The sequence below is a fragment of the Pollicipes pollicipes genome, unplaced genomic scaffold (genome assembly GCF_011947565.3).
Source record: "Pollicipes pollicipes isolate AB1234 unplaced genomic scaffold, Ppol_2.1 Scaffold_3087;HRSCAF=3621_pilon_pilon_pilon, whole genome shotgun sequence".
In the NCBI taxonomy this organism is placed as follows: Eukaryota; Metazoa; Arthropoda; class Thecostraca; order Pollicipedomorpha; family Pollicipedidae; genus Pollicipes; species Pollicipes pollicipes.
The window spans coordinates 21,626,374-21,654,120 of NW_023596225.1; the positions used below are offsets into that span (position 1 = coordinate 21,626,374).

The following is a 27,747-nucleotide window of genomic DNA, read 5'->3' on the forward strand; positions in this document are numbered from 1 at the left end:
TTTATTAGTGCAAATTTTATTTTTATTAATGCAATTAGTGCAAATGTACTGCTTTTGGCCTGGATGTCCAGGAGTATCGTCCAGAAATATTCCAGCAATACTGCTTGTTAATAAGCACCAAAGCACTTGCTTAGTGAGCTCTCGATCTGACATTGCCCTAAATGACTGTCATGGCATATCTGTAAATAAGGCATATGCATGCCACGTCTATTTGTACGGATTCTAACGGAGTCTGGCTCATTCAGGTTTGGTATTACCAGTATGGTGGCATAAGCTCCGTCGTCATTTCGCTCGACCCACGTCGAGTAAAGCGTCGTGCTGACTACTTCTGATTTACATATCATGGCTCAGGGCATTCGCTCTCTTGGTTCTATGCTGTTCTGTTTCGTACTCAATAAATATTTATAGGCTAGAAGAGGCTCACCACACCAACGTCACGGGTTCTGGTTCTCTATCTCGGCTGTCTTTCAGTCAGCCGTCTGTTGACCTTGCCACAAACACCAGTGGTGGTCGAGTTGGCCTGGGAGGTGTGCCTGTCCACCTTCACGCCGCTCGATTAGCTGGGCCGATCTCACACCAATCTCATTCCGTTCACACAGAAAGCGACCAGGAGTATGTCACGAAGAGACGGAAGCCTAAGTTCACCTGGCGTCAGCTGGTCTTCCTCGGCGCTCTGGCCTCGATCACGATGACATCGTCTCTGTCGCTGTGCATTTTCCCTCCATTCTTCCCCAAAGTGGTACGTTTCCTTCCTGGTAAGTTTAACTTGGGATCGATGTGCGTGGCTGCAGGAGGTTGTCATGTGTATTTCACCTCTGAACGTAATCTGCTGACGTGGGATCAAGCGCTGTCATAATCCAGTCTATTATTTGCTGCTTCCTTTCAACTGACCCGCCAGCTGCTGGAGACAGTGTTTCCATCTGTTTGATTTCAGTAGTTCGGCCTTTCTTGTCTGGAAAGTTATCATACTGTGTCGTGTGTTGACGTGTCAGTTATGTGCTGTAAGGAGCAGTCAACTATTTTGCTTTGCGCTGCACCACGACACTGCAAGTGATTTCTTTGTCAACAACATGTGTGTTCTTTCGATAAACAGTCAAGCATTTTGCCGCTGCCTTTAGCTTTAAGAGTTGATAGGTAATAAATGGGGAGAGCAGGTGCATAAAAATCGTCAGTGAGCCTCGTGTTTTGAAATTATTTCATCAAATGCTAGACTTTATGGTCGGATGCAGCCGAAAACCTGCTTTCGTAAATAGATAGCAATTTGTGATTTGACCTAAGTCCACATCCCACCGTTTTTGTTTGCCGATTTGGTTATTGAAGAAGGTCATCATTCACCCGACAAGAATTTGGCGCAGGTTTGTTTTTAGGTGGCTTCCGAGGAAGGCTAGTGGCACTGGCGGTGCTGCCAGATATGGCGCTCTTTCGCCGCAGCTTAACGACGAGGTCAAAATACAGAAGATGTAGGTCCTCCAGTGTACAGCGTTTGTTCAGGCGTAAGCGAGCTTCTTGAATATCATGTTTTGCTTATTCCAGAGGAAATAGTTTGAGAAATATTTTGTGAGGCGTATCCCCGTTAAGCCGCCCTCGAGGACCCCTTAAAAAAGGAGAGCGCGACGCACTGTTTTATAAAGCGCCAAACACTGTCTGTGCCATATTAGCGCTCAGAGACCGGGCGGCAACCGGGGCTCAGACCTGCCCCACCACCGATAGAACCACAAAAAGGACCATGATGAGACGATTGCCCCCCCCCCCCCCCGTCTCGCTGGGGGCGCCAACCTTCCTGCCACGACGCCCCCACCCCTTCCCCGTTCGAAGCCTTCAATAGGTTTTGAATTCTCCCAAACAAAAACCCACAGTGTTCGAACAGACGGTAGAAATATACAAAAACCAACCGCAGCACAGTTAGTTTTTTGGTTTTCAGAGCATCTAGTGGAAAACTTCAATCGATATGTTTCTGGGATCAGATTTGGACCCCTCGCTAAGTACGCTGGTTGTGTGAGACCTGACGCGATTATCCCATTGTAAAGTTTCAGGCCAACAGCAGACTTTCGTGCCGAAAGTTTACGCGCAGTTATGCTGAACCGGTCACGACTGTCCCCTTTGCCGCCCCACCTGGCCTTTTGCGCGGCTTCTGCCCCGGCTGCGGGTCATCTCAGTCAAGGATAAGAAGCGAGCACGTGAAGCGATTCGAACCCAACCCGACCCTGGTAGGTAAACTTGGAAGGCTCCATCTTTGAAATAATTGTGCGGAATGTTTTTGGCTTCGCATGTTCTAAGGAAACTTCCCGGAGTCCCGCAAGATTGTAAATGCACTGAATGCGGCCTTAGGTATACGCCTTGTCTAAAAGGGTATTTCTCCTACTAAATGATTACTACTTTAATGTTTTGTACTTTCGGATCGCCTGATAACGTCCGAAATTTTCAAAACCGTGTAGTTCAACGTGGATATTGTGATGATCTCATCACGGTCAAACGTGGTTATTGCAACAAAATGTTGGCGGAAGGTTATTTTCAGCCGCAAAGCCTCCCCAGACTAACTTGCGAAGAACCACCGCAGCCATCGCGGATAACTGGATCCCCGATGACATTGCGAGTATCCATGTGACGCTGCACCCTGTTTGTGTGAGCGCCTGACCGCGGCCGGCGCCCCGCCTGACTGCGGTCGGCGCCCCGCCTGGCTGTGACCTCCGCCCCGCCTGACTGCGGTCGGTGCCCCGCCTGACCGCGGCCGGCGCCCCGCCTGACTGCAGTCGGCGCCCCGCCTAGCTGTGACCTCCGCCCCGCCTGACTGTGGTCGGCGCCCGCCTGACTGTGGTCGGCGCCCGCCTGACTGTGGTCGGCGCCCGCCTGACTGTGGTCGGCGCCCGCCTGACTGTGGTCGGCGCCCGCCTGACCGCGGTCGGCGCCCCGCCTGACTGCAGCCGTCGCGCGTTCGCAGGCCGAGAGCAAGGGCTTCAGCGCCTCAGTGTACGGCGCCATAATCGGCACCAACTGCTTCGTCTCGTTCGTCGTCACCCCGTTCCTCGGCAAACACGTGAGACGGGACCGAGGCATCGCTCATCGCGCATCGCGCACCGGGCAGCGCACATCGCGCATCGACCGAGACGGCGCCCAAACCTTTGGGTTCAGGCCATGTGTGGTATTTGTTAGTTTGTGGTCTCCTGCTTTGGTGCATTCGACATGCTAACTTGACGTTGACATTGTGGTGTAGATGATGGGTCCACTCAAGTTTAAGTGATTGTTGAGTTGTTAAAATGCAAATGAGCAGCCATGACGTGGTGATGTCAGGCTTGGGTTGGGATGCGGGTCAACATGGAGGGCTGTAAAGGCAAAACCTGAAAAGGCATGCTTGCAAGGAAATTTTCAGGGGCTTAGGCGACATGCACGGCTGATTTAATCATAAAGATAGACAGTGGTTATCATTCGTTATATAACAATGATGGTGATTTGTTGCGCTCCGTTTCATTACAATATTTGTGCTCTCATTTTATATCGGCGATGATTGTCAAGGCCACAGTCACCCGTGGGCATTGACTGTCTCTCTGATGTTACTGACCTTTCATGTCCGTTCAGGTAAAACGCATTAACGTGAAAGAACACCATTAATGCCCACATGTCGAGAAACGCCACTTCGGTCGTGAACGGGATGTATCATCATCACAACAGCTGTTACCGGTGCAAAATGTCAGGTTATGTGGTGTGATTGTGTGGGGTGTGCGCCCTCGCCCTCGCTGTTTTCCGAGCTCTGCATGTGACTGGGTGCCGGGGGGGCGTCACGTGACTGCGGGTCTCCCGATTCGCCGGGGGTCAAGGGTCGACCGCTGAGGCGCCGGCAGGGACCCGACACTCGCAGGTGCCAGTCGGTTTTTGGACGAGTCCGGGCGAGTACAGGCTACGTTGTCTTACAGGTTGCTAAAGTCAACCGAGGCCAAAAATATAACCATAACATACAGCAGCATCTGGAGTATCACCAACTCTTCCCTGTCGAGATAAACTGGACGATTACTGGACATCACGCCTTACGAAGCCTACCTCTTTGCCATTTATCCGCATCCTCAGCATTCTCCTCGCCAAGATTGTTTTCATTCCATCCGTACCACCCTTCTGTTCTTCCACAAAACCGTTATTTTATCGCGCGTTTCGACGGTACAAGAAAAGGTATCCATGAAATGCGTGTGCCTCAAAGTATATATATATATATATATATATATATATATATATATATATATATATATATGTGTGTGTGTGTGTGTTTAAAAAGTAAGGTGACGTTTCATGCTCAAGGGTATGTGAACCACTGAAAGAACGACGTTCATTTGTTTGTTTACAAAAAAAATGTGTTCGCCTTTGATTGTGTAGAACACACATTTGCTGAGCACTTCATCTTGTAGGCTTTGCATTAACGTCTCAACTCATCTACTGTGGCTGAACCATTATTGATAACATCGTCGGCAACTCTGTGCGAGCCCTTCCCGGTTCACACTTAACGTGTCTCAGCAGTGAAATGTGAGTCACTCACGGCTCTTAATCTTCCGTCCTTCATCCTCACATAAACAATTTGTTTACCGCTACGCACAGCCCGTTCATAATCTTAAATCACTCGAGTGCGCAACTGCGATAACGCTCTCCCAAGCAGTCTAGCACCTCTGGTGTCTGTTCAGTGACCCCAGTGTGACCTGGTGTCTGTGGCAGTACCTGCAGTGTAGCGTCTGCCGCTCAGTGCTCGCCATCGCGGTATGCCGTACCTGTGTTGCAGATTGAAACGATCGGCCTCTCCTTCACGCTGGTCAGCGGCGTCCTGGCCAGCGGCGTGAGCGGCGTGCTGTGCGGGTAGGTCCACTTTCGCGCGCTGGTCACTGCCTGCTGCCCACCGGCGCTGCCCACTGCCCGGTGCTCATTGGTCGCTGTAGCGCTGTCACTGGTCACCGTCCACTGGTCACTGGTCACTGCTTGCTGCTCAACCGTCGCTGAGTGCAGTGTCTGCTGCCCACTGCGTGGTGCTCACTGGTCGCTGTAGCGCTGTCACTGGTCACCGTCCACTGGTCACTGGTCACTGCTTGTTGCTCAACCGTCGCTGGGTGCAGTGTCTGCTGCCCACTGCGTGGTGCCCACTGGTCGCTGGGACGCTGTCACTGGTCGCTGTACATTGGTCTCTGGTCACTGCCTGCTGCCCACCCGTCACTGGGCGCGGTGCCTACTGCCCACTGTGCTACACTCGCTGGTCACTAAAGCGCTCTCACTGGTCACCGTTCACTGGTCGCTGATCACTCTGCATGTGTTCACCGGTCATAGTAAGCTGACTGCTGGTCATAAGATTCAAACTGGTATTGACATATGACCTTGCCAAGGGATTCAAACCGGTATTGCCGTGGAAGGCGAAACAACGGCAACTGAGGATTGTAACTATGAATCCTCTTCTCTGGTCCTTGCCATCATCATCCTTTCGATGACGCAGGCCCCTTCAATTAGCCTCTCCGAGTACGGAGCTGTAGGCCAAGGAACGGCTGCGCGTGCGAGGTAAGTCAGGCCAGGTCAGGTCGGTGAGGACTATCGGCTGACGTCGGTCATTGTGTCGGTGTTTCCTCCATTGAACGTCTTGACACCCGACGCCGTGGTTCAGCAATCAGCTTACTTCCCTGCTGAACAGCCCGCAGCGAATCGTTGGACGTGTTTGCGCCGGCAGAATGTTGGACATGTTCCCAGCCGGCATGCCGTTCGTGTACACGGCCGTGGCGATCCGCGCCGTCCAGTCCATCGGCAACGCCGGCATTATCATCACCACCTTTACCTACACCAACCTGCAGTTCCCCACCAGCACCGGCATCATCTTCGTGAGTTTGCTTGGCGCAAAGTGGCGGCCGTAGTCGACGCGACCATAAAACCAATGTCGAGCTTGCTTGGTGTCTAGTTTGTTTAATAGTTTGCTCTCAAAATGGCCACATAAAATAAGCGCTAGTTGTGGCAAATAGATTTGTCGCTGTATTTCGATGAGTGGTGAATGTATGTGCGGTTTTCAAAAAATCCTGCAAAGCTCCCCTTTAGAACGTTTTCTTAAAACGCGTCAGGACGTCACCTGTTTCCTATTTATCGCCCATAGTCTCTTTAGAACAGCATGGGCAGCGAAAATCGCTGCGTTGACGGAACATGCTCCTGAGCAACATTCACTCGACGATTCCATCAACGGCATCAGTTACTGTCATCAATATCAACTTACTGCACAGATGCGATCATCAATCACCAACTTACTACACAGAAGCGAATCCGTTTGAGTGTCTGCTTCGCTCCCATGCAGGCACCGGGCCGCGCCACGAGGAGTAGGTAACAGCTGCCGCCTCACACTCGCTACAACGGATGGTCACCCGCTGACCGGTGCTGTCCCCCACCTCACACTCGCTAGAACGCATGGTCACGCGGTGATCGGCGCTGTTCCCCGCCTCACACTCGCTAGGACGCATGGTCACGCGGTGACCGGCGCTGTCTCCCGCCTCACACTCGCTACAACGGGTGCTCACCTGGTGACCGGCGCTGTCCCCCGCCTCACACTCGCTAGAACGCATGGCCACGCGGTGACCGGCGCTGTCCCCCGCCTCACACTCGCTAGAGCGCATGGTCACGCGGTGACCGGCGCTGTCCCCCGCCTCACACTCGCTACAACGGATGGTCACCCGCCGACCGGCGCTGTCCCTCACCTCACACTCGCTAGAACGCATGGTCACGCGGTGACCGGCGCTGTCCCCCACCCCACACTCGCTAGAGCGCATAGCCACGCGGTGACCGGCGCTGTTCCCCGCCTCACACTCGCTAGAACGCATGGTCACCCGGTGACCGGCGCTGTCCCCCGCCTCACACTCGCTAGAACGCATGGTCACACGGTGACCGGCGCTGTCCCCCGCCTCACACTCGCTGGAGCGCATGGCCACGCGGTGACCGGCGCTGTCCCCCGCCTCACACTCGCTAGAGCGCATGGTCACGCGGTGACCGGCGCCGTGCCGCAGGCGATGAACCGGACCGTGATGAGCGTGGCCCAGATGTTCGGTCCGGCGCTGGGCGGCGTCTTCTACGAGCTTGGCGGCTACTGCGCGCCGTTCGTCGTCTTCGGCGTGCTGCACATGGTGACGCTGGTGCCGCTGCTCTGCGTGCTTCCCGGTCAGTTCTCCAGCGTGTAAGCACGCGGCGACTCTTGCGCCTTTCTCCGCGCTCTCCTCTCGGTCTCTCGGTGCGTCGGCGCACAAAGAAGGTCAGTCAGTCAGTCAGTCATAATCAGCCAGACAGTGTCAATCAGTCAGTGTCGGTCAGTCAAAGTTACCGGCTGTTTCTAGCCCTCAATTTGACCATCGTTTTGACCCTATGGCATCTGCTTGAACTCTGCCGTACGATATTGTCTCCGGAGACTACCTCCGCCCTCGAAAACTAAGCAAGCTTGAGCCACGCGAAAGAGAGCGGCATTGGCAGAAAGACCTGGTCTAACTGCATCAGATGGTGTAATTGAACGAGTGTGAAATGCCACCTTTGAGAGGTAATATCAGGCCATGGTGTCAAATTAACACTTTTTAGTTATCTCGTTATCTCGTCATCTTTCCTGTTATCTCGGGTTCTGAGCATTCTACGGCAATGCGGCAAAGGAATTTTGAAGGGGGCGTTTCACATTTGCATGGGGCTTTGAGCTGAAATAGTGATCTTGAAGATCATTGAGTGCAGCTCACAGCCCCGCCCTTCTTAAGACCTAATCTCATCTAGTGTCTGAGCTACACACCCGCGAAGATGTGCAGACTTCTTCGTGCAGACGATTTCAAGGTCACCCAGGCATCCATGACGCCAGAATAACGTCATTCAAAACCTTCCATTCTTATGGGCATGCGGTGGTCAAAGCTGATAAAAATGCAATTGTAGGGTCTTTCATACCTAGCGTTCGTGAGCACGATTTCCGGGTATAATGGTCGTCAATTAGCTCTCAATCGGTGTTGTAAGTAATACGATGAAGAGATCAAACAATGAAGTATTGAGCAGCGTAATTACTTAACAGAGAAGTCGTCATCTAAGGCAGTCTTTTCCACAAGTATGCCAATAATTGTAAGGGAGCGTGTTTCATCATGTCTGATGCCTGCTTCAGTATCTTCAAATGTGGAACATTCCATTAAATAATCTCTAGGAGAGCTCTATCAGATAGAGATAGGGGAAAATCGACAGATTTGACCTGCGATCCGTCATGTCAGGTGGGTTAATCTGCATCGTCTCGCCCCATGTTATGGTGAAGCAGAAGTTGTGCTAACGACCGTCCCGTAACAGAATACATGCTGATTACGCGCTTACAGCATCTCGCAACCGATGATGTATCACAACAGCGGGCACCGAGACCAGTTAAGTCGGCTCAATTGACCTGAGGTCACCGAAGGACAGTCCGGTTCGCCAGCCCATCACTGTTCAGACGGCGGCCCCTTGACGCCACCTATTCCTGGCGTAGCGACACCAGCGCCGCGTCGCGGCCGGCTCACACACTGGTGGCAGCGCGGCGGCGCGCAACAGTTCGCTGGGCTTGTTGTGCCCGTTGTGCCCGTTGGGAGCTGGCCTAAGAAGTCATGCGTAAGTCGGGACGCGTAAAGTGATGACTGGTGTGGCTGACGACGCGAGCGGGACAGCACTTCGGGCATCACTGAACGCTGTCTGATCAGGGCCGTCAGCGAGGGGTGAGCTCCTCCTGCAACGTCCTTGATCTAGTATGCGGTATATCTGGTATATGATCTGGTATTTTTAAGGTTAGGAAGTGGATGGTGCCCGACATCTGGACATCGCGGGGCGCCCCTCAGCAAGAGTGCGTAGCAACCGTGCTTGTTGTCTGATCGCGTGCCATGAACGTCCCAACCGACTCCTGCGAGGAACCTACAGCGCCCTCTCCCGCGATACGCCCTCCCGACACCAGGTGGCAGTGCGCAGCTTCACGCCCTCCTGGACTGACGTTGCTGGTGGCCGGGCGGTACAGCTGCCTCGCCACCCTGCTCGTGTGCTCCATTGTGACGTGGAGGCGGCGCTCTGGCTGCAGGTGGACCGAGAGCTGCCGGCGGTTGCCAGAGATTGTGCATCGCCATCGGTGGAGCTCCGATTCCACTACTGAGTAGACTCTGAGCCAGAATCCGGCCAGGTCATTGGATTCGGCCAATTGACCTGGTCGGCCAGCAGTGGGCAGCGAAGCTCTGCTGCCTGTCGTCCTGGCTGTGGAGCGCTCGAGTGCCCAGATTCCGACCAGGTCGTCACACTCTCCTCCCCCCGCAACAGCTGGCGGCGGCTCGGATTACAGTGCTCCGGCTACCGGCACCAAGCGCCAGCTCCTGGTGTTATCGTGGTTTACTGGCTCTCCAGCTACCGGGCAAAGTCGTCACCTGGCGCCGCCAGGCCGGCGAAGCAGGGGCGCTGCGTGCGCACTACGTGCGCCATCGGGAAGGCGTTGCCCACGATCGTGCTCAGCGCCTCCGTTTGCACGACCCGCTGTGTCCCCAGCCCTCCTCGTCGGCGGTCATATAGAGCTTGACACGGAACTGGTCCGCACCCGTCCTCAGTCTTCTGCTTCAGCATGACCATAATGGCATCGTAGTGGTCCCTGTTGACAATTTGAGCTTATTTTTCCATGATCGCACATCGCTCTCTCCTTCGAACAAGGATTTCCTCCCCACGCAGCGGAAGGGCCTCCCCTCCCCACGTGGGGAACATCCACTGCCGTCGGTGTGGCATAAGCTGCGTGAACTCCATGCCTGATACCACCAAAACAAACACAAATATACAGCAATGGGATGCCCAATGTGTGATTGCAATGTTATGCCAGGAAAGTGATATAAGAGAGTCAAGTAGCATCAGTGCGATAAGTATTTAGTGGGTAAAGAATTGAGTTACCTTTTACTAAATGTTACCAATTAGCGATGTTTAGGCGTTAAGTTAAGTTTTAGTGAAGAAGAAAGCCAATTATACACACTGCTCGTTTACTTGCGAAACGAGTGAATGCAAGAAACACAATATATACCAGGTAAACTCTAGATAACCAATGTATAGATACCAGAAATCAGATAATAAAAGTCAGTCTGGCATATTCGGATTGTTTAAGCATTAAGTTACGTTTTAGTGAGAAGAAAGTCAGTTATACACACAGCTCTTTTACTTGCGAAACGAGTGAATGCAAGAACACAATATAGACCAGAGAAACTCTAGATAATCAATGTATGGATACCAGAAATAAGATAACAGATGTCAAAGTCTGGCATATTTGGAGTGCTTTGCATTGCCTCTTGTCGCAGGTCAGTCTGTTTATGCATTTAAACACCCTTCTCCAGTGTATAATTCCGATATCAACTAAAATTCTTGACAATATGATGGATCAGATTTACTATTTAAATGAGTGTCTCTTCTACAAGAACGGCTAGAAGTTTGGTCACGTTTTGTAGTGCATTGCACACTGCATTGTCGTGCTGAACAAGGTGATGTATTTAGCATGACTTTACATGTGCTTGCGAAGCGTTTAACATAATTATTTGGTCGTCATTTAGTTACTTCATATGTTGATATCTAATGTGTAGATAGTGCCGAATATTGTAGCCCTACAACAGGGTGAGTGCTGCGCACCGGTCTGAAACATATACAGTCCTACCAACTCTTTATTGTTTCTTGGGTCTCTTCATCTAGGGCGCGACCAAGCTTTGTCTGACCGTAAACTACCTTTGCGACATTCAGCAACCTTTTAACTAATACGCAATTTGAGAACTGAAGGGCTTCATTCTTCCTGGAGCCTGTTAGTGGCAATCACAGGGTTGGTTGATGTACATTTCACCGTAATCCTGCAACATTTTGCAGCAACTTTGAAAGCTGGTTTCCCGAGCGTCGACATCACGCCAGGTCGATGATGACGTTGTTTCGTTTCTACGTGACCTTTTTATTCAACGCTAGTAGTGTACTCGCTAGTGTATTCACGCAGCCTGGCCGTCTTGCAGACAAAGCTGCTCTTAGTAATGTGCTGCACCCCGTGCTCCTTTCAGAACGGTATACAAGTGTAAGACTGACCAATGCCTCGTGAGACACAAGAGTACTTCACTGCTCAGGGCGAAGGCTGATAAGGAGCATACTAATATTGGGAGAAGTCCGGGAGTGGTTCTTCCCTGCTGCACCCGCCTGACACGGCTTGGGTCACGATGCACCCTGTTGGGTATCTCGCCTGCTCCCCCAGTATGTCTTCGGTATCAATATTGGTTGACTTTACTGCAATTATAATTTGATACTTCGAGCACTCCCCTATGTTGAGTAGCCATTTCTCCCACTGGCCCTTGCGAGTTAAGCCGTCGCATTCAGTTTCACGCATTCCATCCCACCCCCACGGCCATTCATGATGCAAAAACGTACAGCGAAAGGCCCTTGCCGTCAATGCAGGATGGTTCCCATCCTTAGTATCGCCAGGCAGCGTCCTGCCCCTAAGGAAAGCCTGCCTTCCCAATGTCAACCACTGACGGATTTTCTGGCTGGGATCTGTGTGCCGCATTCGCCGAGCACGACATCTTACGTAAACATCTTTACGAGAAACCTGTGATGACTTCGCCGAGTCGCATCTTCCTTAAAGTCTCCGGGGCACCGTTCCTGTACTGCGAGAGCTCCTCTGACTGGCTTTCCTTCCTCTTGAATGGGTTCAGCCCGTCTGTGTGATTACTTCTGTTCTGACGGTTCATATTCCCGTCTCCTCCATCCGCAAAGTTACCGGCGTCGGGAGACATCATGGCCGTGGAAGGCCTGCATGCAGGTCGCCTTTGCCCTAGTCGCCCGCCAGGTTGCTATTAGCCTACCTAGATTGTCTCTTTGGCTTTGGTTGCAGATTGCAGAATCCCCGACAACCTGGCAACATTGAGAGAATGCTTCTTTTCCTTCACCCTCCCTTGACATGCATATTATGCCACCTTCAAATACTTAAATAGGCGGTGGACCTAACAAGATTTGGGCCATCATTTGATCAAAGTCGACATCATTTTTCGCTCATGTCAATAAGTTCCTCGTCATTTGCATTGCATTCGGATCCCAGCCATAACGTAGGTTAACAGCGGGCTGCATACACCGGATTCAACGAAGTCGAGCTCATAATTTTTGTGCAAGATTAGAAATCTGTTAGATATGCACCTGTGTACTGGAAATGAGCTTTAATAAAACTTTGTCACCCTGGCACTGAGGGTACTGTCGCACAGATAGCTGTCATAGCGCAGATAGCAGATAGGTCATAATAGCTGCATCTCGAGTTGATGTGGGTGTCCAGCTATATGCACATGTGCGTCATTAAGCCAATCAGCTGCATGACCTGCATTGCTAACTTGTGTTATCGACGTATGTGTGACATATGTCTATCCTTTCGCGTCATGTCGCTTTGAAGTACATGGCATGTCCGCGCTTTCTGCACGAAAACTCAAGGAATTGAATGCTGCATTGCAATTACATCGGAAATAGGCCATTAACAATCAGTGCAACATTATGTATAGAACGTAGACGGAACAGTTCCTGGTCAAGTCCGGTTTTCAACACACGACGTACAAATTTTGTACCTAGCGCGTCACCGCATTCGCCATTAAAACCGTGACCGTGCTCTGATTCTATGACTGCGGCAATGCTCGAGTCCCCTTGATTTAACCTTGTTGAAAAGTGGTCATCAACAAGCCATCCCGCTGAAGGCTACTTACAGCTGTCCTGAGCTTACTTTCCATGGTACAATATTCAGCTCCCCAGATCAGCAGTAAACGCACAAATGTTGTGATCTGGCCACGTTTGGTATCATCTGTGCACAGCTAGCGGCATCTAGTCCCATTTGGCCACATCTGGGGTCGTCTGGCCACGTTTAATGCCGTCTGTCCGCGTCTGGTGGCATCCAGTACCTTTTGGCCACCTCTGTGCAGTCTGGGGCCGTCTGGCCACGTCAAGGGCTGTCTCAACCTTCTGACCCTCTGACTACGGCTGAAGCCTATGACTGTGTACTACCAGACCCCATCTGACTCGCTTGACCCTCCTGACTCGCTTGACCCTCCTCACCCGTCTGCACCTCCTGACCCGTCAGCACCTTCCGACCCCGGTCTCACTCTCCTGACCCTGCCTCCGCCGTGGCAGGATCCATGCGACGGAAGAGCTCCTCGTGTCCCGCCGACCGAGATGCTGATAAGCAGACCGTGTCTGTCTGGCGCATGGTGCACATACCCGGCATCTGGGTGGCCTTCGTCAGCTTCTTCGTCGCCACCATGAGCACTGGCTTCCTCTCCGTCACACTGGAGGCGCAGATCCTCCGAAAGGTGGGTAACGCATGCGCCACATTAATCTTTGCGGGCTTGCCGGTATAGCAACGAGCTGTTGGTAGCGCTGACTCATATAACTTCATGTGATATGAATCAGTGCTGCCAACATATTCTTACAGGCGACAGATCAGGCAACTACACGCTGACCTATTGTTTAATATGCCGTTGACGGTGATCGAATGGAATGCATTATGATTCCACCACAAATTGGCGCAGAAACGTACCTGTACATACATTGCTCTGTTTGCGAGGCGGTGATTGTTGTTTTCATTGTCATCTGTAAGCATTATTGTCATCTGTAAGCAAGGTGAAGTAGTATTGTATCCTCCATGATATGCTTTCCGTGGGTTAGTAGATACGTGCGTACCTTACCATTCAGCTGGTGTTTGTGAGCTATTTCTGCGCCGGTCTTTTAGGCTTATTTCGGGCCTCAGCGCTGCGTCCCTCTGCGTTGTCTTGGTCCTGGTAAGCTCTACGTAGCCTTTTGTGTACCTGCAATTATGCGTGCTGGGAATGTTTATATCATTGTGCATAATATGTCAACGTAATGCTAACAAAAGCATTTATGTAACATGTCACACATTGCACTATCCATCTACTTGACTTGATTAATATGCCAATGGAACAATACATTAAAAAACACAATGGAATTAGAATGCATTGGGAATGCATTGAAATTATGGATAGAAAATCAGAAAAAGGAAAAGTGCATAGAAATTATGATCGTAAGCACTGGCTGCTGCAAACTGGGACGATAACGATAACGCAAAAGCGATTTAGCACCGGTATAGCTACCATCTTGCCATATTGCATCTGCCTCCACAGGTATCTCTGTTTTTCTTCAAGCTAACACAGGGATGCATGCATGGCACTCGCATGTATTACAAAGTGCTCGCGTCACCATTTCCATCTGGTCGGTTTACAGTACAACCTGTCCCACATCCTGCTGGGTCTCATGTTCGGCCTGAAGGACGGCGCCAGCAGCCTCGCCTCGCCCATCTGGGGCCTGCTCTGCGACAAGTTCAGCTGCATCAAGGCCTACATTGTGGCCACGTCGCTGACCGCGGCCGCCTGCTTCGCCTTGTTCGGGCCGCTGCTCAACCTGCCAATCCACCAGTGAGATGCGGTCGCGTTGGCAGGACGCCAAGACTAGTCGTTATCTCCTAAACAGGATTTTTGTGGATGACATTTGGTAACATTTGGTATGAATAACAGTTTTTTTCTCTGGTAAGCTGCTGCCACACTTGCAAAGACCGGGTAGACCTGGACATGCGTGTTAAAAGCACATCATGGATTATTTTCATAATGGGCTTTTGAATTTGTTCTAGAACATAGCGCTTACGACGACCGTGCTTTTGTTTTGCTTTTATAATTGCGGTACTCATAAGTGTTGATATCACAATTGATGTGTATTAAAGCTGACTAACTACATCGTACCGACGTTTTGTTTCTTGCCTTAGGCTGTTTTATTCAGCAACTCCAACTTTTAAGAGAGCATGAATTACCATGACCGCTCTGCTGCTTGACGATATTGTTCGGCAAATAGTGCGGTTTTCTTTACTATTCGGTGCACAATGCCGCGAGACTGCAAAACGGCTGGGCCATTCTGGCGCATCGGATCTGTAGTATTGTATCAAAGTGGATCATCGTATTCGTATATCGTATATCGATGATCATCGGATCATCGTATTGGTATCACATAAATATTCCCTTCTAAACGAATACCCGTGACATACTTACCGGTCGCCGACATAACCAACATCAAGAGCAGTGAAAAATGCAGTTAATTCGTTGGATATCTATGGTGTACTGGTTAAGGTAGCGGACCGGCATCCCAGAGTCCCGGCTGTCAAATATCCGTTCTGTCTGGCCAACAGTATCGTCAAGCTGCAAATGGGCCAGTCAGTTCCGAATCATCAAACTGTAATAGCTGAATGTAACAGCTCCATACAGACATTCCTATTTCCAAGTTGAAGAATCCCCTTAACAGGGTGCCTATTGTTCGGTAGCTTGAACACAGGTGTAGGGACGAGAGGTTCCGTGAGAGCCATGGCGCCCCATTTTTCTGAGCATTAACCCCGTGGCAACGCAGTGAAAATGAGCACAAAATTCGCCCAAAAATCAAAAAAGAAAAACAAAACTTTTTATCTATTAAATTTCATTTGCACCGATAAATCAAATTGGTACTGACCCTCGCACTTTCTGGGACGCCCCTGCACCTATGCTCGAACATGCCGCCTTGAACGGTGGAAACTACGAGTAGCCTGAAGCAATGCAAGCAGATGTCATCACGGCCTTGCTAGCCGCCCGCAACTTTATTGCAAGCTCCTATTTCAAACTGCTGTGGAGACATGACATGTGTTTCACCAGAGCGCTGGGCCACATGAGGGGCTGGGCGGGGATCCGGTATTAGCATGTAGTCCTAGTGAGTCTGCAGTTGTCATGAGATCGGCCAGCTCGGCGCTTGCGAGACCGTGTGACGCTGGCCGCGTTGGCAGTATGGTATGGCTTTTCAGGACACTATGGATGGTCGTGGTCAGCCTCTGCCTCTACGGAATGTCCATCGGCGGTATGCAGGTGGCCGGCGTGGTGGATGCCCTCAGGGAGGCCGTGTAAGTGGCATACTCTGTGCACTGCAAGTGCATGGGTGTGGTCTCGGATGTACTTGCTATGAAACATTCGATTTCCTATCCGTTCTAGAACGTTATTTTCCAGCTCTTTTTGCCATTTGACGGGTACAGCGCGATGCACATGTTATTCATACCTTGAATGAGCGCAGGTTTCCAGTTGTGCTGCATATCCCAGGAAACAATTTTGGGGGAACCGCGCCAGTAACAACTGCGTCAGCTGCTCATTCGCATCTCCGGCGAAAGTGGCACCTCCGCTCATCTGGCACGTGATGGTGTGTAATGATGTTAGCAGCAGCTGGTGCCGCCCTCGTATTTCGTAACGAAGCTCATCAGGCCGCCGTGAAGCTACTCGGAAACATTCGATGAGAATGTGTCGGCGGCCCTGCAATCTGGCCAGGCAGCAGTGCAATGTTTCGGGATGGTTGTCGATGCTGTATATTGCACATGGGTTTTCGAAGCATGGTCGTTCCTTCCACATTTTTCCCGGAGGAAGAAGTTAACATTATATTTGGAGTTGCTGACCCCCACCTGCCCTAACCCCCTGGCGTGTGTGCTCAATTTGGAACTCAAGCAATTGGTGTCGGCAGCTATGAAACGATCAACCTTGAGCGTCTCGCAACCTTTTACTCGTTCCGTTTTTGACAAACCTTGGACGCCATATGTGCCCGCTGTCCAGACTTGTCACACTTTAGCCTTGTCCTTCGAAGTCCAAGACCGAGCCAGTGCGACTGCTGCTCTGATAATTGACGCGTCTTCCCTAAAAGAGACCGCTCCAATTGAATACAAAAAACTCACTTGTAGTTATTGCTATGCTTCCAGTTGCAAACATCACTTACATATATAGAATTGTCACTTAATGGTAGATATGGTTCGGAATACGTCATCGTTTGATTATATCACGATTCGTTTTTACGACGCCCGGGTCACTGCGAGATCGTTGCGTCAGTTTCCGCTGTGGCGGACGGCGTGGCTTGTGTGAATTTAACATACAAACGTTATGCCTGTGCTTTTGCCTTGTTTAGTGCTAATCTTGTTTACTTTTGTCGTGAGTGAGAAAGGGAAAAAGTGACCAAGTGAAAGTTAATGGAAGTATTCCACAACTACACAACTAGCATCGTAATCCAGGGCTGTCAGCTGTCTTGTTCAGAACCATCGTCGATAGTCGATGACGTATTACAATGGCATGCCAAAGTTGTGTGTGATCGTGCACCTCACCTGCGCGCCTAATCGGTTTTGATATGGCGTCGGTAACGCTCACCTAGCGTGATATCAATGCCACGTTTTTCAATATTGTGAGGATGTGGTGGGAGCTCAAGGTTTCTCAACTTTGAGCGTGCTCGTGCAACTCAAATCTTGAATGATGACTTACTTGTGAGCCAACAGCAAGACGGATGTAAACTGACTGAAAGTACTTTACTTGTGTGCTTGTCAAATGTGTTAAAATCCAGGGAAGGGGCTACGCAGAGTACGAGTTTCCGTTAATCCGACAATGTAATAAGTGGCCCATGTTACACGCCGGATGCGTCATGCAAAAAGATGCGGGCTGTTTATCCGCTGCTTATGCACTAAATGGTTGGATGGACGATGGCGTCGCCAAATGAACATTTTGTCAGTTGCTCCAACTCCTCATAGCTCGGAGGTACGTGTGTTCTTCCTAGCCTCGTAAACCAGGAGGCATGTTCTAGTGATCCGATTCGAGGTCTGACACTGATGGGCCGGCAGTACCGTTCCGTTCCCGCGTCCTCACTCGGACCAGATGTGACGGCACAGCTCCTCTTCCCTGCCCGACCCCGGCGGACGGGGCTCCGCGGCCACCATGCGCCCGCGACGCCGTGGTGTCCGCCTGTTGCCCCTAACCGCCCGCTGCCGCCGGCGCTCGGCCAGCGGCGGAGGACTGCATGACGACGCCACGACGCACGCTGTGGTGGCCGGCATGTGGAGCTCGCTGAGCGGCGCCGGACGCTTCATCTCCCGCTGCGGCGCCGGCATCCTCGTGGACACCATCGGCTTCCCTCTGGCGTCATCGGTCATCGTGCTGCTGCATATGGGCATGGTGAGGTCGCCTGCAGCGAACCGGGCCGGTCAGGAACTGCACTCTATCCTGAACGTAAGGATACTGGCTCTTGACTGGTGCCTCTGATAGTGTTTTCCCACTAGCACCGCCTTCATATTTTAGAGACTGCAACATACTCTGTAGTTTTGCTGTCTCGCCAAACTTGTTCCCCTTTACTTCACTAAGTAAACATGCATGATTAAGCTCTTGAACGAATAACCAACCCAAAAATGGTTTCGAGTCAATGCTTATTTACTACATACTCATTTAGACCCAACATAAATAGCCCGCTCCAGCGGTAGCGTAAGCTTATGACGCGAATGAAGAGGCGAAAGTGTTGCATTTGTTTGAACCTTGTTTTCACTTGCATTAGCGCTGGAAAGAAGCAAAGGAAAGCAAAAAAGAACACACACTTTGCTTTCGCGCCCGCGTCAAACAAAATGTTTTGAAAGGAAATATGGACAAATTACGCCTCATCTCGGCACGAAGCTCTTTTGCTCGTGTAATAAATTATAATACTCATATTCGCGGTATAGTATTCGCGGAAGACATTTTGCAGAACGTCGATTCAAAACATCGAAGGGAAGTACCCCGTGGTGACTTACGAGCGGGAACAAGTGAAAACAGATTTGTAACGTATAGGGAAAACTGATTAGAAATGGGTAGTTGGTCCATTAGTCCACGCATACAGGTCCATGCGTAGTGGGAATATTGGGTGAAAAACAAAATGAGCGTGACCGCCTACAGCATATAGCTTCCTGGCGCCTAACCCAATTTCAAACCAAACAAGAAAAAGGTCATACCAGTGTATGAACATAACACATCTGTGTATACCATCGATAGGGCGTCCTCACGCTCCAGTTCACTTAGTTGTCATTTGAACATGAACGACATAAACGACATGAACGACATGTGCAGAACATTGCAGAGTGTGTAGGACACATTTACACGTTGTAACCGTTCGCAACTTTTTAAAACCATTGTATCATGTAACGCCAATGAATACTTCTCATTTAAACCGCAACAACGTCTGAGCGTTGGCAGCGGGCCGTAGGTGTGTGAACTTGTAAGTTCTCGTGCGACGCTTATCGCCTGATCGAGCCAGACAGCCGCGAGAGGCGGCGCGCCCTCCTTCACACTGTGTGGTGAGATGCACTGGGCGGACCAGCTACTGTGTGGTGAGATACACTGGGCGGACCAGACTACTGTGTGGTGAGATACACTGGGCGGACCAGACTCTGTGGTGAGATGCACTGGGCGGACCAGACTACTGTGTGGTGGAGATACACTGGGCGGACCAGACTCTGTGTGGTGAGACGCACTGGGCGGACCAGACTACTGTGTGGGATACACTGGGCGGACCAGACTACTGTTGGTGAGACGCACTGGGCGGACCAGACTACTGTGTGGTGAGATACACTGGGCGACCAGACTACTGTATGTTGATTGCACTGGAGGACCAGACTACTCTGTGGTGAGATTACACTGGCGGACCAGACTTTCTGTGTGGTGAGATGCACTGGGGACCAGACTACTGTTGTTGGTGAAGATACACTGGGCGGACCATGCTTACTGTGTGGCGAGCTACACTGGGCGGACCCCGGACTACTGTGTGGTGAGATGCACTGGCGCGGACCAGACTACTTTTGTGGTGAATGAGATACACTGGCGGACCCTGCTACTGTGTGGTGAGATACACTGGGCGTACCGACTTCTGTATGGTGAGATGCACTGGGCGGACCAGACTTCTGTATGGTGAGATACACTGGGCGTCACCCCGGACTTCTGTATGGTGAGATACACTGGGAGGACCAGACTTCGGTCTGGTGAGATACACTGGGCGGACCAACTACTGTATGGTGAGATACACTGGGCGGACCAGACTTCTGTATGTGAGATACACTGAGTGGACCAGGACTACTGTATAGTGAGATACACAGAGCGGACCAGACTTCTGTACGGTGAGATACACTGAGCGAACCAGGCTTCTGTATGGTGAGATACACTGAGCGGGCCAGACTACAGTACGGTGAATTGTGACGAATGTCGTACCTTCCGCAGCCTATTTTCAAGGGACAAGCAGTCAAGCCATCGCGAAACCGGCTTACGCCAACTTCTTGGTAGGCAAAGCTGCAGACCGCGGGCCACGTTGTCTGGCAGCCGCCCGTTGCCATGCGGCCGGAGCCGCGAGCGTTCACTGGCGCCGCCTCGCCGGCAGGCCCTGCTGGCTTCCGTCTACATGTGCCTGTCGGACGGCGGCGGCCGAGGGCGCGCTGACAAGCCCGTCCGCCGCCGGCTGCTGTCGGCGCCGGACTCGTCGCCGGAGCGCCACTGCTCGCCGGTCAGCTCGGACGGCGCGCCTCCGAGCGCCTCCCGCGCGCTGCAGGTGCCTGGCGCGCGCAGCCGCTACAGCAGCGAGGGTCCCCGTCAACTACCTCACCCACTCGATGCCCGACTGCGGCGGTGCCGGCAGCTATAACGCACTGATGGGCGAGTGATGGCGGATAGCGGCGGCGGAGCGGCCGGGTGGCTGGTGTCGGCCGGGTGGAAGGCACCACCACGCGGTGGGCTGCCTCATGTGGGGATGCAGGGAAGGCTCAGATACGGCTAAAAGTCGGATGCTGGGGAGGCTCAGGCATGTCAGGATTTCGGATGGCAGCATGCTCTTCACTGTCTGTGTTTGTGACCCGCCGTTGTTGCCTGGCGGTGTCTGTGTTTGTGACGCGCCGTCGTTGTCTGGCGGCGCCTGTGTCTGTGACCCGTCATCTTTGTCTGGCGATGTCTGTGTTTATGACCCGTCTGACGGTGTCTTTGATTGTGACTCGCTATCTTTGTCTGGCGGTGTCTGTGTTTGTGACACACCATCTTTGTCCGGCGGTATCTGCGTTTGTGACCCGCCATCGTTGTCTGACGGTGTCCGTGTTTGTGACCCGCCATCGTTGTCTGGCGGTGTCTGTGTTTGTGACCCGCCGCCGTTGGCTGGCGAGTAATGGCTGAGTGCTCTGAGGTGTATGCCGGTGGAAGGTGATGCCGGATATCTGCGTGATGGGCATTAGTCTCCGTATGTGCTGTGCTGCGCTTCAGCACCTCGGGTTACGAGCACCTGTGAGGAGGCGTTATGGTTCCGGTCGTAACAGACTGGATCCGCTGTTTGCGCAACTGCATCTTGTATCCGCGTGCCTGCAATACATGACGGGGCCGGATGGCCTGGCGCGGGCCCAGATTGGGATGCTCATTTCATTACATTGCTGCGGGTTACAGGTAAAACATTTCTGGCGGCATCCACTAATATATTCAAGTTTGAGGAAGCTGAATGAAGCAGATCACACACCATAATACTCAAACACAGAAATATCGATGCCGCAGCCTACGACGTAATTTGATAAGTGTCACTGAAGAGAAATGTGGGGAAATATGTTCGGTATGGTCTTCGAGGACTTCTCCCAGCAAGCCATGGCCTTTGGAAAACCGTCGTTGACCAGCCGAGGGACTCAGGCTTCCAGTAGCTCGGCTGCGCCTGCCCAGCTAGTGGGCTAGTCGTCCTCTTCTGTCGAACTCAAAATCGGAGCTGTCTGACCCGAGTCCGGGAAAGACGAGCCCGTCGGATCCGGATCCGGATCCGGATTCATCAGGCCCGGGCGGTCCGGATCCGCCTGACTCCGAGATGTCAGATGATCCCTGGTACCTGTCGACGTTCAGCGGCCAGGCGCTGACGTAGCTCACGAGCAGCAGCACGAGCACCAGCTTCATAATGGCTCCGCGGCGAGGAGGTTCCCAGATTCGGAGCGCAGCCCGACGCTTTTATGAGGCTGGAGCTAGGCGCAAGTCACGCAGAATCAATATCATCCGGCGCAATAACACGGCTGCCGGCCGAAGACGCCCCCGTGCCCGTGATACACCGTATCACATCCGGCTGTTTGCCAATGGGACACTTGCATGTCAGCTGACTGTTATCTCCTGGCCTCATTGTCACCAACGAATGTCGCAAAAAACCTCTTTTACCGTGCGGAGCTTCACTTGACAGCTGTAGACCTCGCCTCCTCCCCTCCCCCGGGCAAACACCCCCGCTCTCCAGACAGCGGGGCGCCAAGAAAAAAACAAATGCCGATGCCTGCTGTTGGAGTCCCCTCGGGCAGCGCGGCGTCGGCCAAGTGACTACATATGGGGCGGCTTCTTGCTGGCGGACGAAAACGAGCATGCGTCAGAAAACAATGTGTTTGGAGTTGTGTCGTTGCGTCGCGTCATTTAGTGGAGCCTCTGTTGCTTGTGCCGTTCTTACTTTTTAAGTTCAGAAGGTAAGCCTCAATATATGGAATATATAAATAGTATGGATCAGAAGGCTCATTTTCCCATTTTAAAGCTACGACTTAATTTCGAAACGTTTCCGGAGACCTTATTTCACGACCCATGGTCGTTCTCGTGGGCCCGGGCCTCGGCGCCTGGTGCTAGTAGCAGCAGCCAACGCCACTCCGTTGGATGAAAACCGTACCAACGGGCATCGGTTTTTCCGCTCTGAAGATTGCGCGTGCGCGTGCTGAAAAATCGAGAAGTATTTATTTCTTCTTCCCGAGTCCATTTCCATTAAAAGATGGATGTACTCTTGTAGACTTAGCTGGGGTCATGTCAGTACCAATGTTTGACCCAGTGTCGACCCACCCATTTGGAGGGCATATCATAACTTTTGCTGTTAGTTTCCCTTGTCTTTCCCATGCCCCTGTGGACAGAACACCAAACGGAAAATTCACGTTCTCGCTTAGGAGCGGAAGGGCCCTTCCGTCTCAGTCCGGGTTGCCTACCGGGTGCCCTTCTGAAGACCGGGCCACTGGCTGATCCGGGGCTCTCAGAGGGGCCCTTCCGTTCCAACCAGAAGTACCTACCGCCTGTCCTGAAGACACGGGACGCTGACGCTGGTCGATCCGGGGGCTCTCAGAAGAGCACTTCCGTCTCAGCCAGGGGTACGTACCGGCTGCCCATCTAAAGACATGGGCCATTGGTCGATCCGGGGGCTCTTAGAGGATTGCATCATGCATCGGTCCTTCCTTACGCGGAAGGCCCTCTGACCACCGCAGTTGTTTCCTGATCGATGCTGGGTCTCTCATTGAAGCAAACTACTCACTTATGGTGCATTATTTGGTGGTGTATATTTTAGACGGTGCATTCATATATTCATATATTATGCACGGTGCATTCATATATTCATATATTATGCACGGTGCATAATATATTTGGCATATATTACACACGGTACATTCATTTGGTGTCCAATTCAGAAAACCCTCGACTCCCGTCCGCTCAGGGAGGGGGGGGGGGGCATGCCAACACAGAAACCCGTGTTAACCATTGCGGGCCCGTGAACAGCACAGGGACTCCTCATTGTTTCAGGGGCCCCACCAACCTGTGCAAATCACGGGCCCTGCCTTGTCCCTGCCTGGAGAATAGAGCACAGGGCCCAGTCCGATACAGAGACGACTATCCGGCATTGGTGGTCTTTGATAGACATCCCCTGAGCTAAATATCTTTACCTTTTTCAAGACCAAAGGGTAGGTACAAAATAATGCATTTTTACAACACTGCACTCATTTTGGCACTGGAATTTATCGTCCAACCGAGTAATTTCGTGACAATGATTACACATTCCCGTGTTGAATTAGTTCAATAAACGGACAGAAAAAGAAAACATTTGTATCGGTGGTTGACGCACAACGCCCAGCATAACGTTCTTTCCCTACACACTGTAGAAATACAGCATTGGCGTATCTCACTGAATGCAGGAGAATGAGATAACATACGCCACGGTTGACACCATATGCATTCCAAGTACTTTAAGGCTTGTGTATACACCTGGAAAACGTGGTGTTGTTTCTAAGTATCCCGAATTGTTCTGAGATTACAATAAAGTGGACTAACTAGTACGTCACAACAACACGACCACGTGCTACACTTATCACTTTCCAAGGCATGCAAGACGAGATAAAAAGAATAAAACGTGTGTGCAGGGGTGGTCCAGGATTTCTTCGAGAGTAAATAGCCACGTATCTCTGTAGTGCCCTTCGAACTTCGTGCCCGCTCCCATCACAAAAGTCCCCAGATTTCGGCCACTTCATGTTCACATTTTTATTTTTATCAGGTAACCGTTTCCACTGGATATCGTGGAAGGCTGAAAATGGTAGGTACATATTAGCATGGTGCACATCATTCTCATTTCTTTTTGCTTAACTCTGGCCAAGATTTTGGCGCTCCGCTCACACGTCTTATGTATATTGTATCTTGATGATTGCATGATGATTTGGGGTTTTAAGGCGAATCGACTGCTGTAGTTCATGCAGCGCCTCTATCGTATCCTGAATAAGGCAGTGTTACAGTGCCATCTGTCGGCCGGCAATACAAGTTGCTCATCGGCCGACATGACGGTTGTGGTCAAGGCTATAGAACAGAGTTGTGGTCAAAAATCTCACTTTAACGTCGCATTGTTAACTGCCCGTAGCATGATGGTCAGAGTACGTCGCGTCGACGAGAAGCGCGAAAGTGCACATGAGATAGCGATAGCGCAGTTATCAGCTGCCAGTGCAACACACATCTCGTATTCCAGTTTCGATTTTATTCGGTCGAACTCCCGCCAGCGTTTCACTCTGGCAGTTTGTACGCATCGGCGATCTGCAAAGATGAGGCGTCCAGTTTCAAATATTTTTGACCTCCACGGCGGGTGCAATCATGTGCATACCGTGCCATTATGGTAGTGCTATCGGTCGGCAAAGAAAATCATGCATGGGCAGATATGTCGTTTCTTTGTATTTAAATCTCCCCATGACTGCGCATAGTGCGACTGTTATATCCGTAGGGTGATGGCCAGAATACCACGGCACGGAAGAAGAGACTTATAAATGTTTGCGAACAGCTTGTATGTGTGCATCCGATAGCATTGGGTCGTCATCTGCAAGTGCACCACACGTGTCTGAATAGGAAATCCCAGTTGTTCGGCTACCCCCCCCCCCCAAGCATTTTTTTCGCAATGCTGTGCACAGCGTCTATTTGCAAAGAAAGTGTTCAATTAAAAAGACCATCATACGCGGATACAACTAAACGCGCACGACGTCATTGAGGGAGAACTACCGGTCTCTCATGTCAATTGCTAATCGTTTATAGGCAATCTAATCTAATTGCTAATCTAAAATGTTGTGTATCGCGAAATTACGAAAATGCGGATGACACTCAAGGGAACTTGGTCAGAAATTATGAATGAGCGAACTTCTTTTGCTAGGGACAGGGTACGCTGAGTCACAGCCCTGTCCTTCGACGCGAAATTCCCGATCCGCTATGCCCAATCTAACGTCGCCAATGGATTCCCTCGGCGAGCAGGACGTGAAAGGACCGGCCGAAAGTCGGCAGGACATCACCTTCAAAATTTCCCTATAAGTGCGAAGTGGACACGTGCTAGCGATAATGATGTCAGTGGTTCGGCCGTACACTCAATACACGAGCTCCAATGGTTTCCTTATGGTAGAAAAAATAATGACGCCGCCGCTCGAACCACTGAATGTATTTTGGACCTCACATCACGGGGCACATTATTGAAAAAAGAAACAGCAACATGGCAGCTCCCAGAGCCGGTGCTGCGAAGATGAGGACGGTGCTCCGGAGTTCCGCGCTGTACCGCCTTTCAGCATTTTCCTATGCTCATGACGTAGTGCCGAGAGGCGTCTCAGCTCTTTATTGTAGCGTTAAAAACATTCAGTAAGTGTTTAAACATTTGCGTGAATGGTGGAGGGAGTCCGTACGTGAGCGGCATCGCCTACTGAGCCAGCCGAGTTAACAATTTTCAACCTGATGGCAGTAATTTGGGCGGTAAAACTTGAAAACATGATCAATGCAGAACATTCTGAACTGATAACTGATGACTGATGGAGGGATAGCAAGACAACAAAAAATGCTGCATGCTAGGTGTTGGTATTACCAAGGAACATCAAAGGTGGATAACACCAGTAATAAGGGTTGGTAAGGACAAATTGGGATGATTATTTGCACACTGTTATTGACAGATAGCGCACACATTTTGATAATGCATGTAAGGCCATATTTTGATTTGTTTTGCCCTCTTGCCTACTGAGGGCAAGGGAGTTGAAGTTTCAGGGTAGGTAGCTGTAAGTTGTTTCAGATAGGTAGTTTCTAGTTGAAGCTTTCCACCTTGGACAGGATGTGTCATGGATCATTTAATTACCATGAGAAAGAAATAGATAATCAGCATCTGGTTTCCAGTATTTTAATACATAGAAGATAACAGACAACAATTTCTGGATCTGAGCATCACAAATAAGAAGATAATAGTTTCTTGAGTTTCTACCAGATTATACCAGTCTTAGCCTGGAAAAACCCCAAGTGGAAAAATTGTTTCAGCTGGCAGAAATGCCAGCTTAGGTTGAGTGTGACGGAACAGCCACTTGCATTGCCTCTGATTTGGGCAATGCCTTGTCGCCATGTCAAATGCTCTGTTTCTCATTCTGGTTGGCCTCTTCCTTACCAGGTTTAACCTCATAACTGCAGGCTTCATATATCCTTTTGCAATATAGGCTGTAAAGAGAGAGGTACACAAAAACAATATATGTTAACTTGACATGCAGAGTAGATAGGTAAACCCTCTTAGATTAATTATCATCAATATATGTTTTCCCATTTGTCCAGGTCATCATGATGAGTGTTAAAGTGCATAAATGCAAATTTCTGAGATGTTTGGAACTTGTTAAGTTTGTGAGGTCAGCTATTGACATTTTAGTTTTGTGCAGATTTTGAGGAAGTGTACTTCAACTGTTTGAGCAGGCATGACCCATTCATGAAGGCTGAGAGGGTAATATGTTGTCAGTGTGAAATGAATATGAAGACTAGCCTAATCCAGCCTTACCTAGTTTGACATGAAACTGTGAATCTATATTCTGTGATAAACAAGACATATGTCTCATAGTTTTAAAACATGCCTAGGTATATGTTAGTATCATAAACATCACTTTGTCATAAATTCAACAAAATCACAGCTGACACCAGCTGAGGGGGCAGGTACCACCTGCAGCTCCATGTGTTGACATTAATAATTATTCAAACATTGAGTTGTGTAATGAACAATTTGAACACTTTGTCTCGTGAAGGGTGCTTTAAGAATGCCTGAGATGTCTGAATCTGTCAGAATTTGAATCTAGATGCTAGATTTTGTACTTAAGTTAATGTGAGATTTGACTGGTGTAAAAATGCCCATGCTGTAAAGCAAGTATGTGTTCTGTGAGCTGTCATTTTCTGTATGTTGAGTCAATCCTGGCTTATTCTAGGTATTCTGAGGCAGAGGCCTGGGATACATCTACTGTGGTAAGAAATATATCTCCCAGCCTCCAGAAACTATATGACAAGGACAGTGTTTGCTATCACCACACCTGGGTTGCCCATCCAGTTACAATATAGTGGCACAGGTAGCCCTCTTGGCACTTTACCCCAAGGGGAGAACATCACTCATGCAGAGCTCCAGAGCAGTGGCATTGTTGCCCACAGCACTGCCTATATCACTAGTGTCCATCTAGAAAGTGCCCATAACAGCCACACCAAAGACAGTGCCACCTAGAGCAGGAGTGCGCAGCACCGCTCGCAGTGTGCGCCGGTGGCGCCATCTGAGGCGGGCCGAGCGCCATCTGGCGCGAGCCGGGCGCCATCTAAAACGGGCCAAGGCACCATCTGAAACGGACTGGGCGTCATCCGGCGCGCGGCACGGCGGCCGTGCCTCGACGTAATTTGGTCC

At 50.7% G+C, this 27,747-nt stretch overlaps 2 protein-coding genes across 2 annotated transcripts in view; both read left to right on the forward strand.

The window, feature by feature from the left end:
- Window positions 1–599: 599 nt before the first annotated feature.
- On the forward strand, window positions 600–20,473 carry LOC119089877 (MFS-type transporter SLC18B1; the record flags this gene model as incomplete). The annotated part of the gene is given in 11 exon segments (XM_037212683.1): window positions 600–739; window positions 2,939–3,034; window positions 4,757–4,830; window positions 5,684–5,831; window positions 6,996–7,146; window positions 13,111–13,289; window positions 14,218–14,408; window positions 15,809–15,904; window positions 17,807–17,975; window positions 20,194–20,312; window positions 20,362–20,473. Coding segments are annotated over 11 exon segments (1,475 nt in total), but the record flags the coding sequence as incomplete, so codon positions are not given.
- Window positions 20,474–25,586: 5,113 nt separating this feature from the next.
- The window catches only part of LOC119114858 (corrinoid adenosyltransferase), a 34,083-nt gene continuing 31,922 nt past the window's right edge, over window positions 25,587–27,747 (forward strand). The window contains exon 1 of the mRNA XM_037238908.1: window positions 25,587–25,706. Within this exon, the coding sequence (XP_037094803.1) occupies window positions 25,594–25,706 (113 nt within the window). The 5' untranslated portion in view covers window positions 25,587–25,593. The remainder of the gene's footprint in view (window positions 25,707–27,747) is intronic.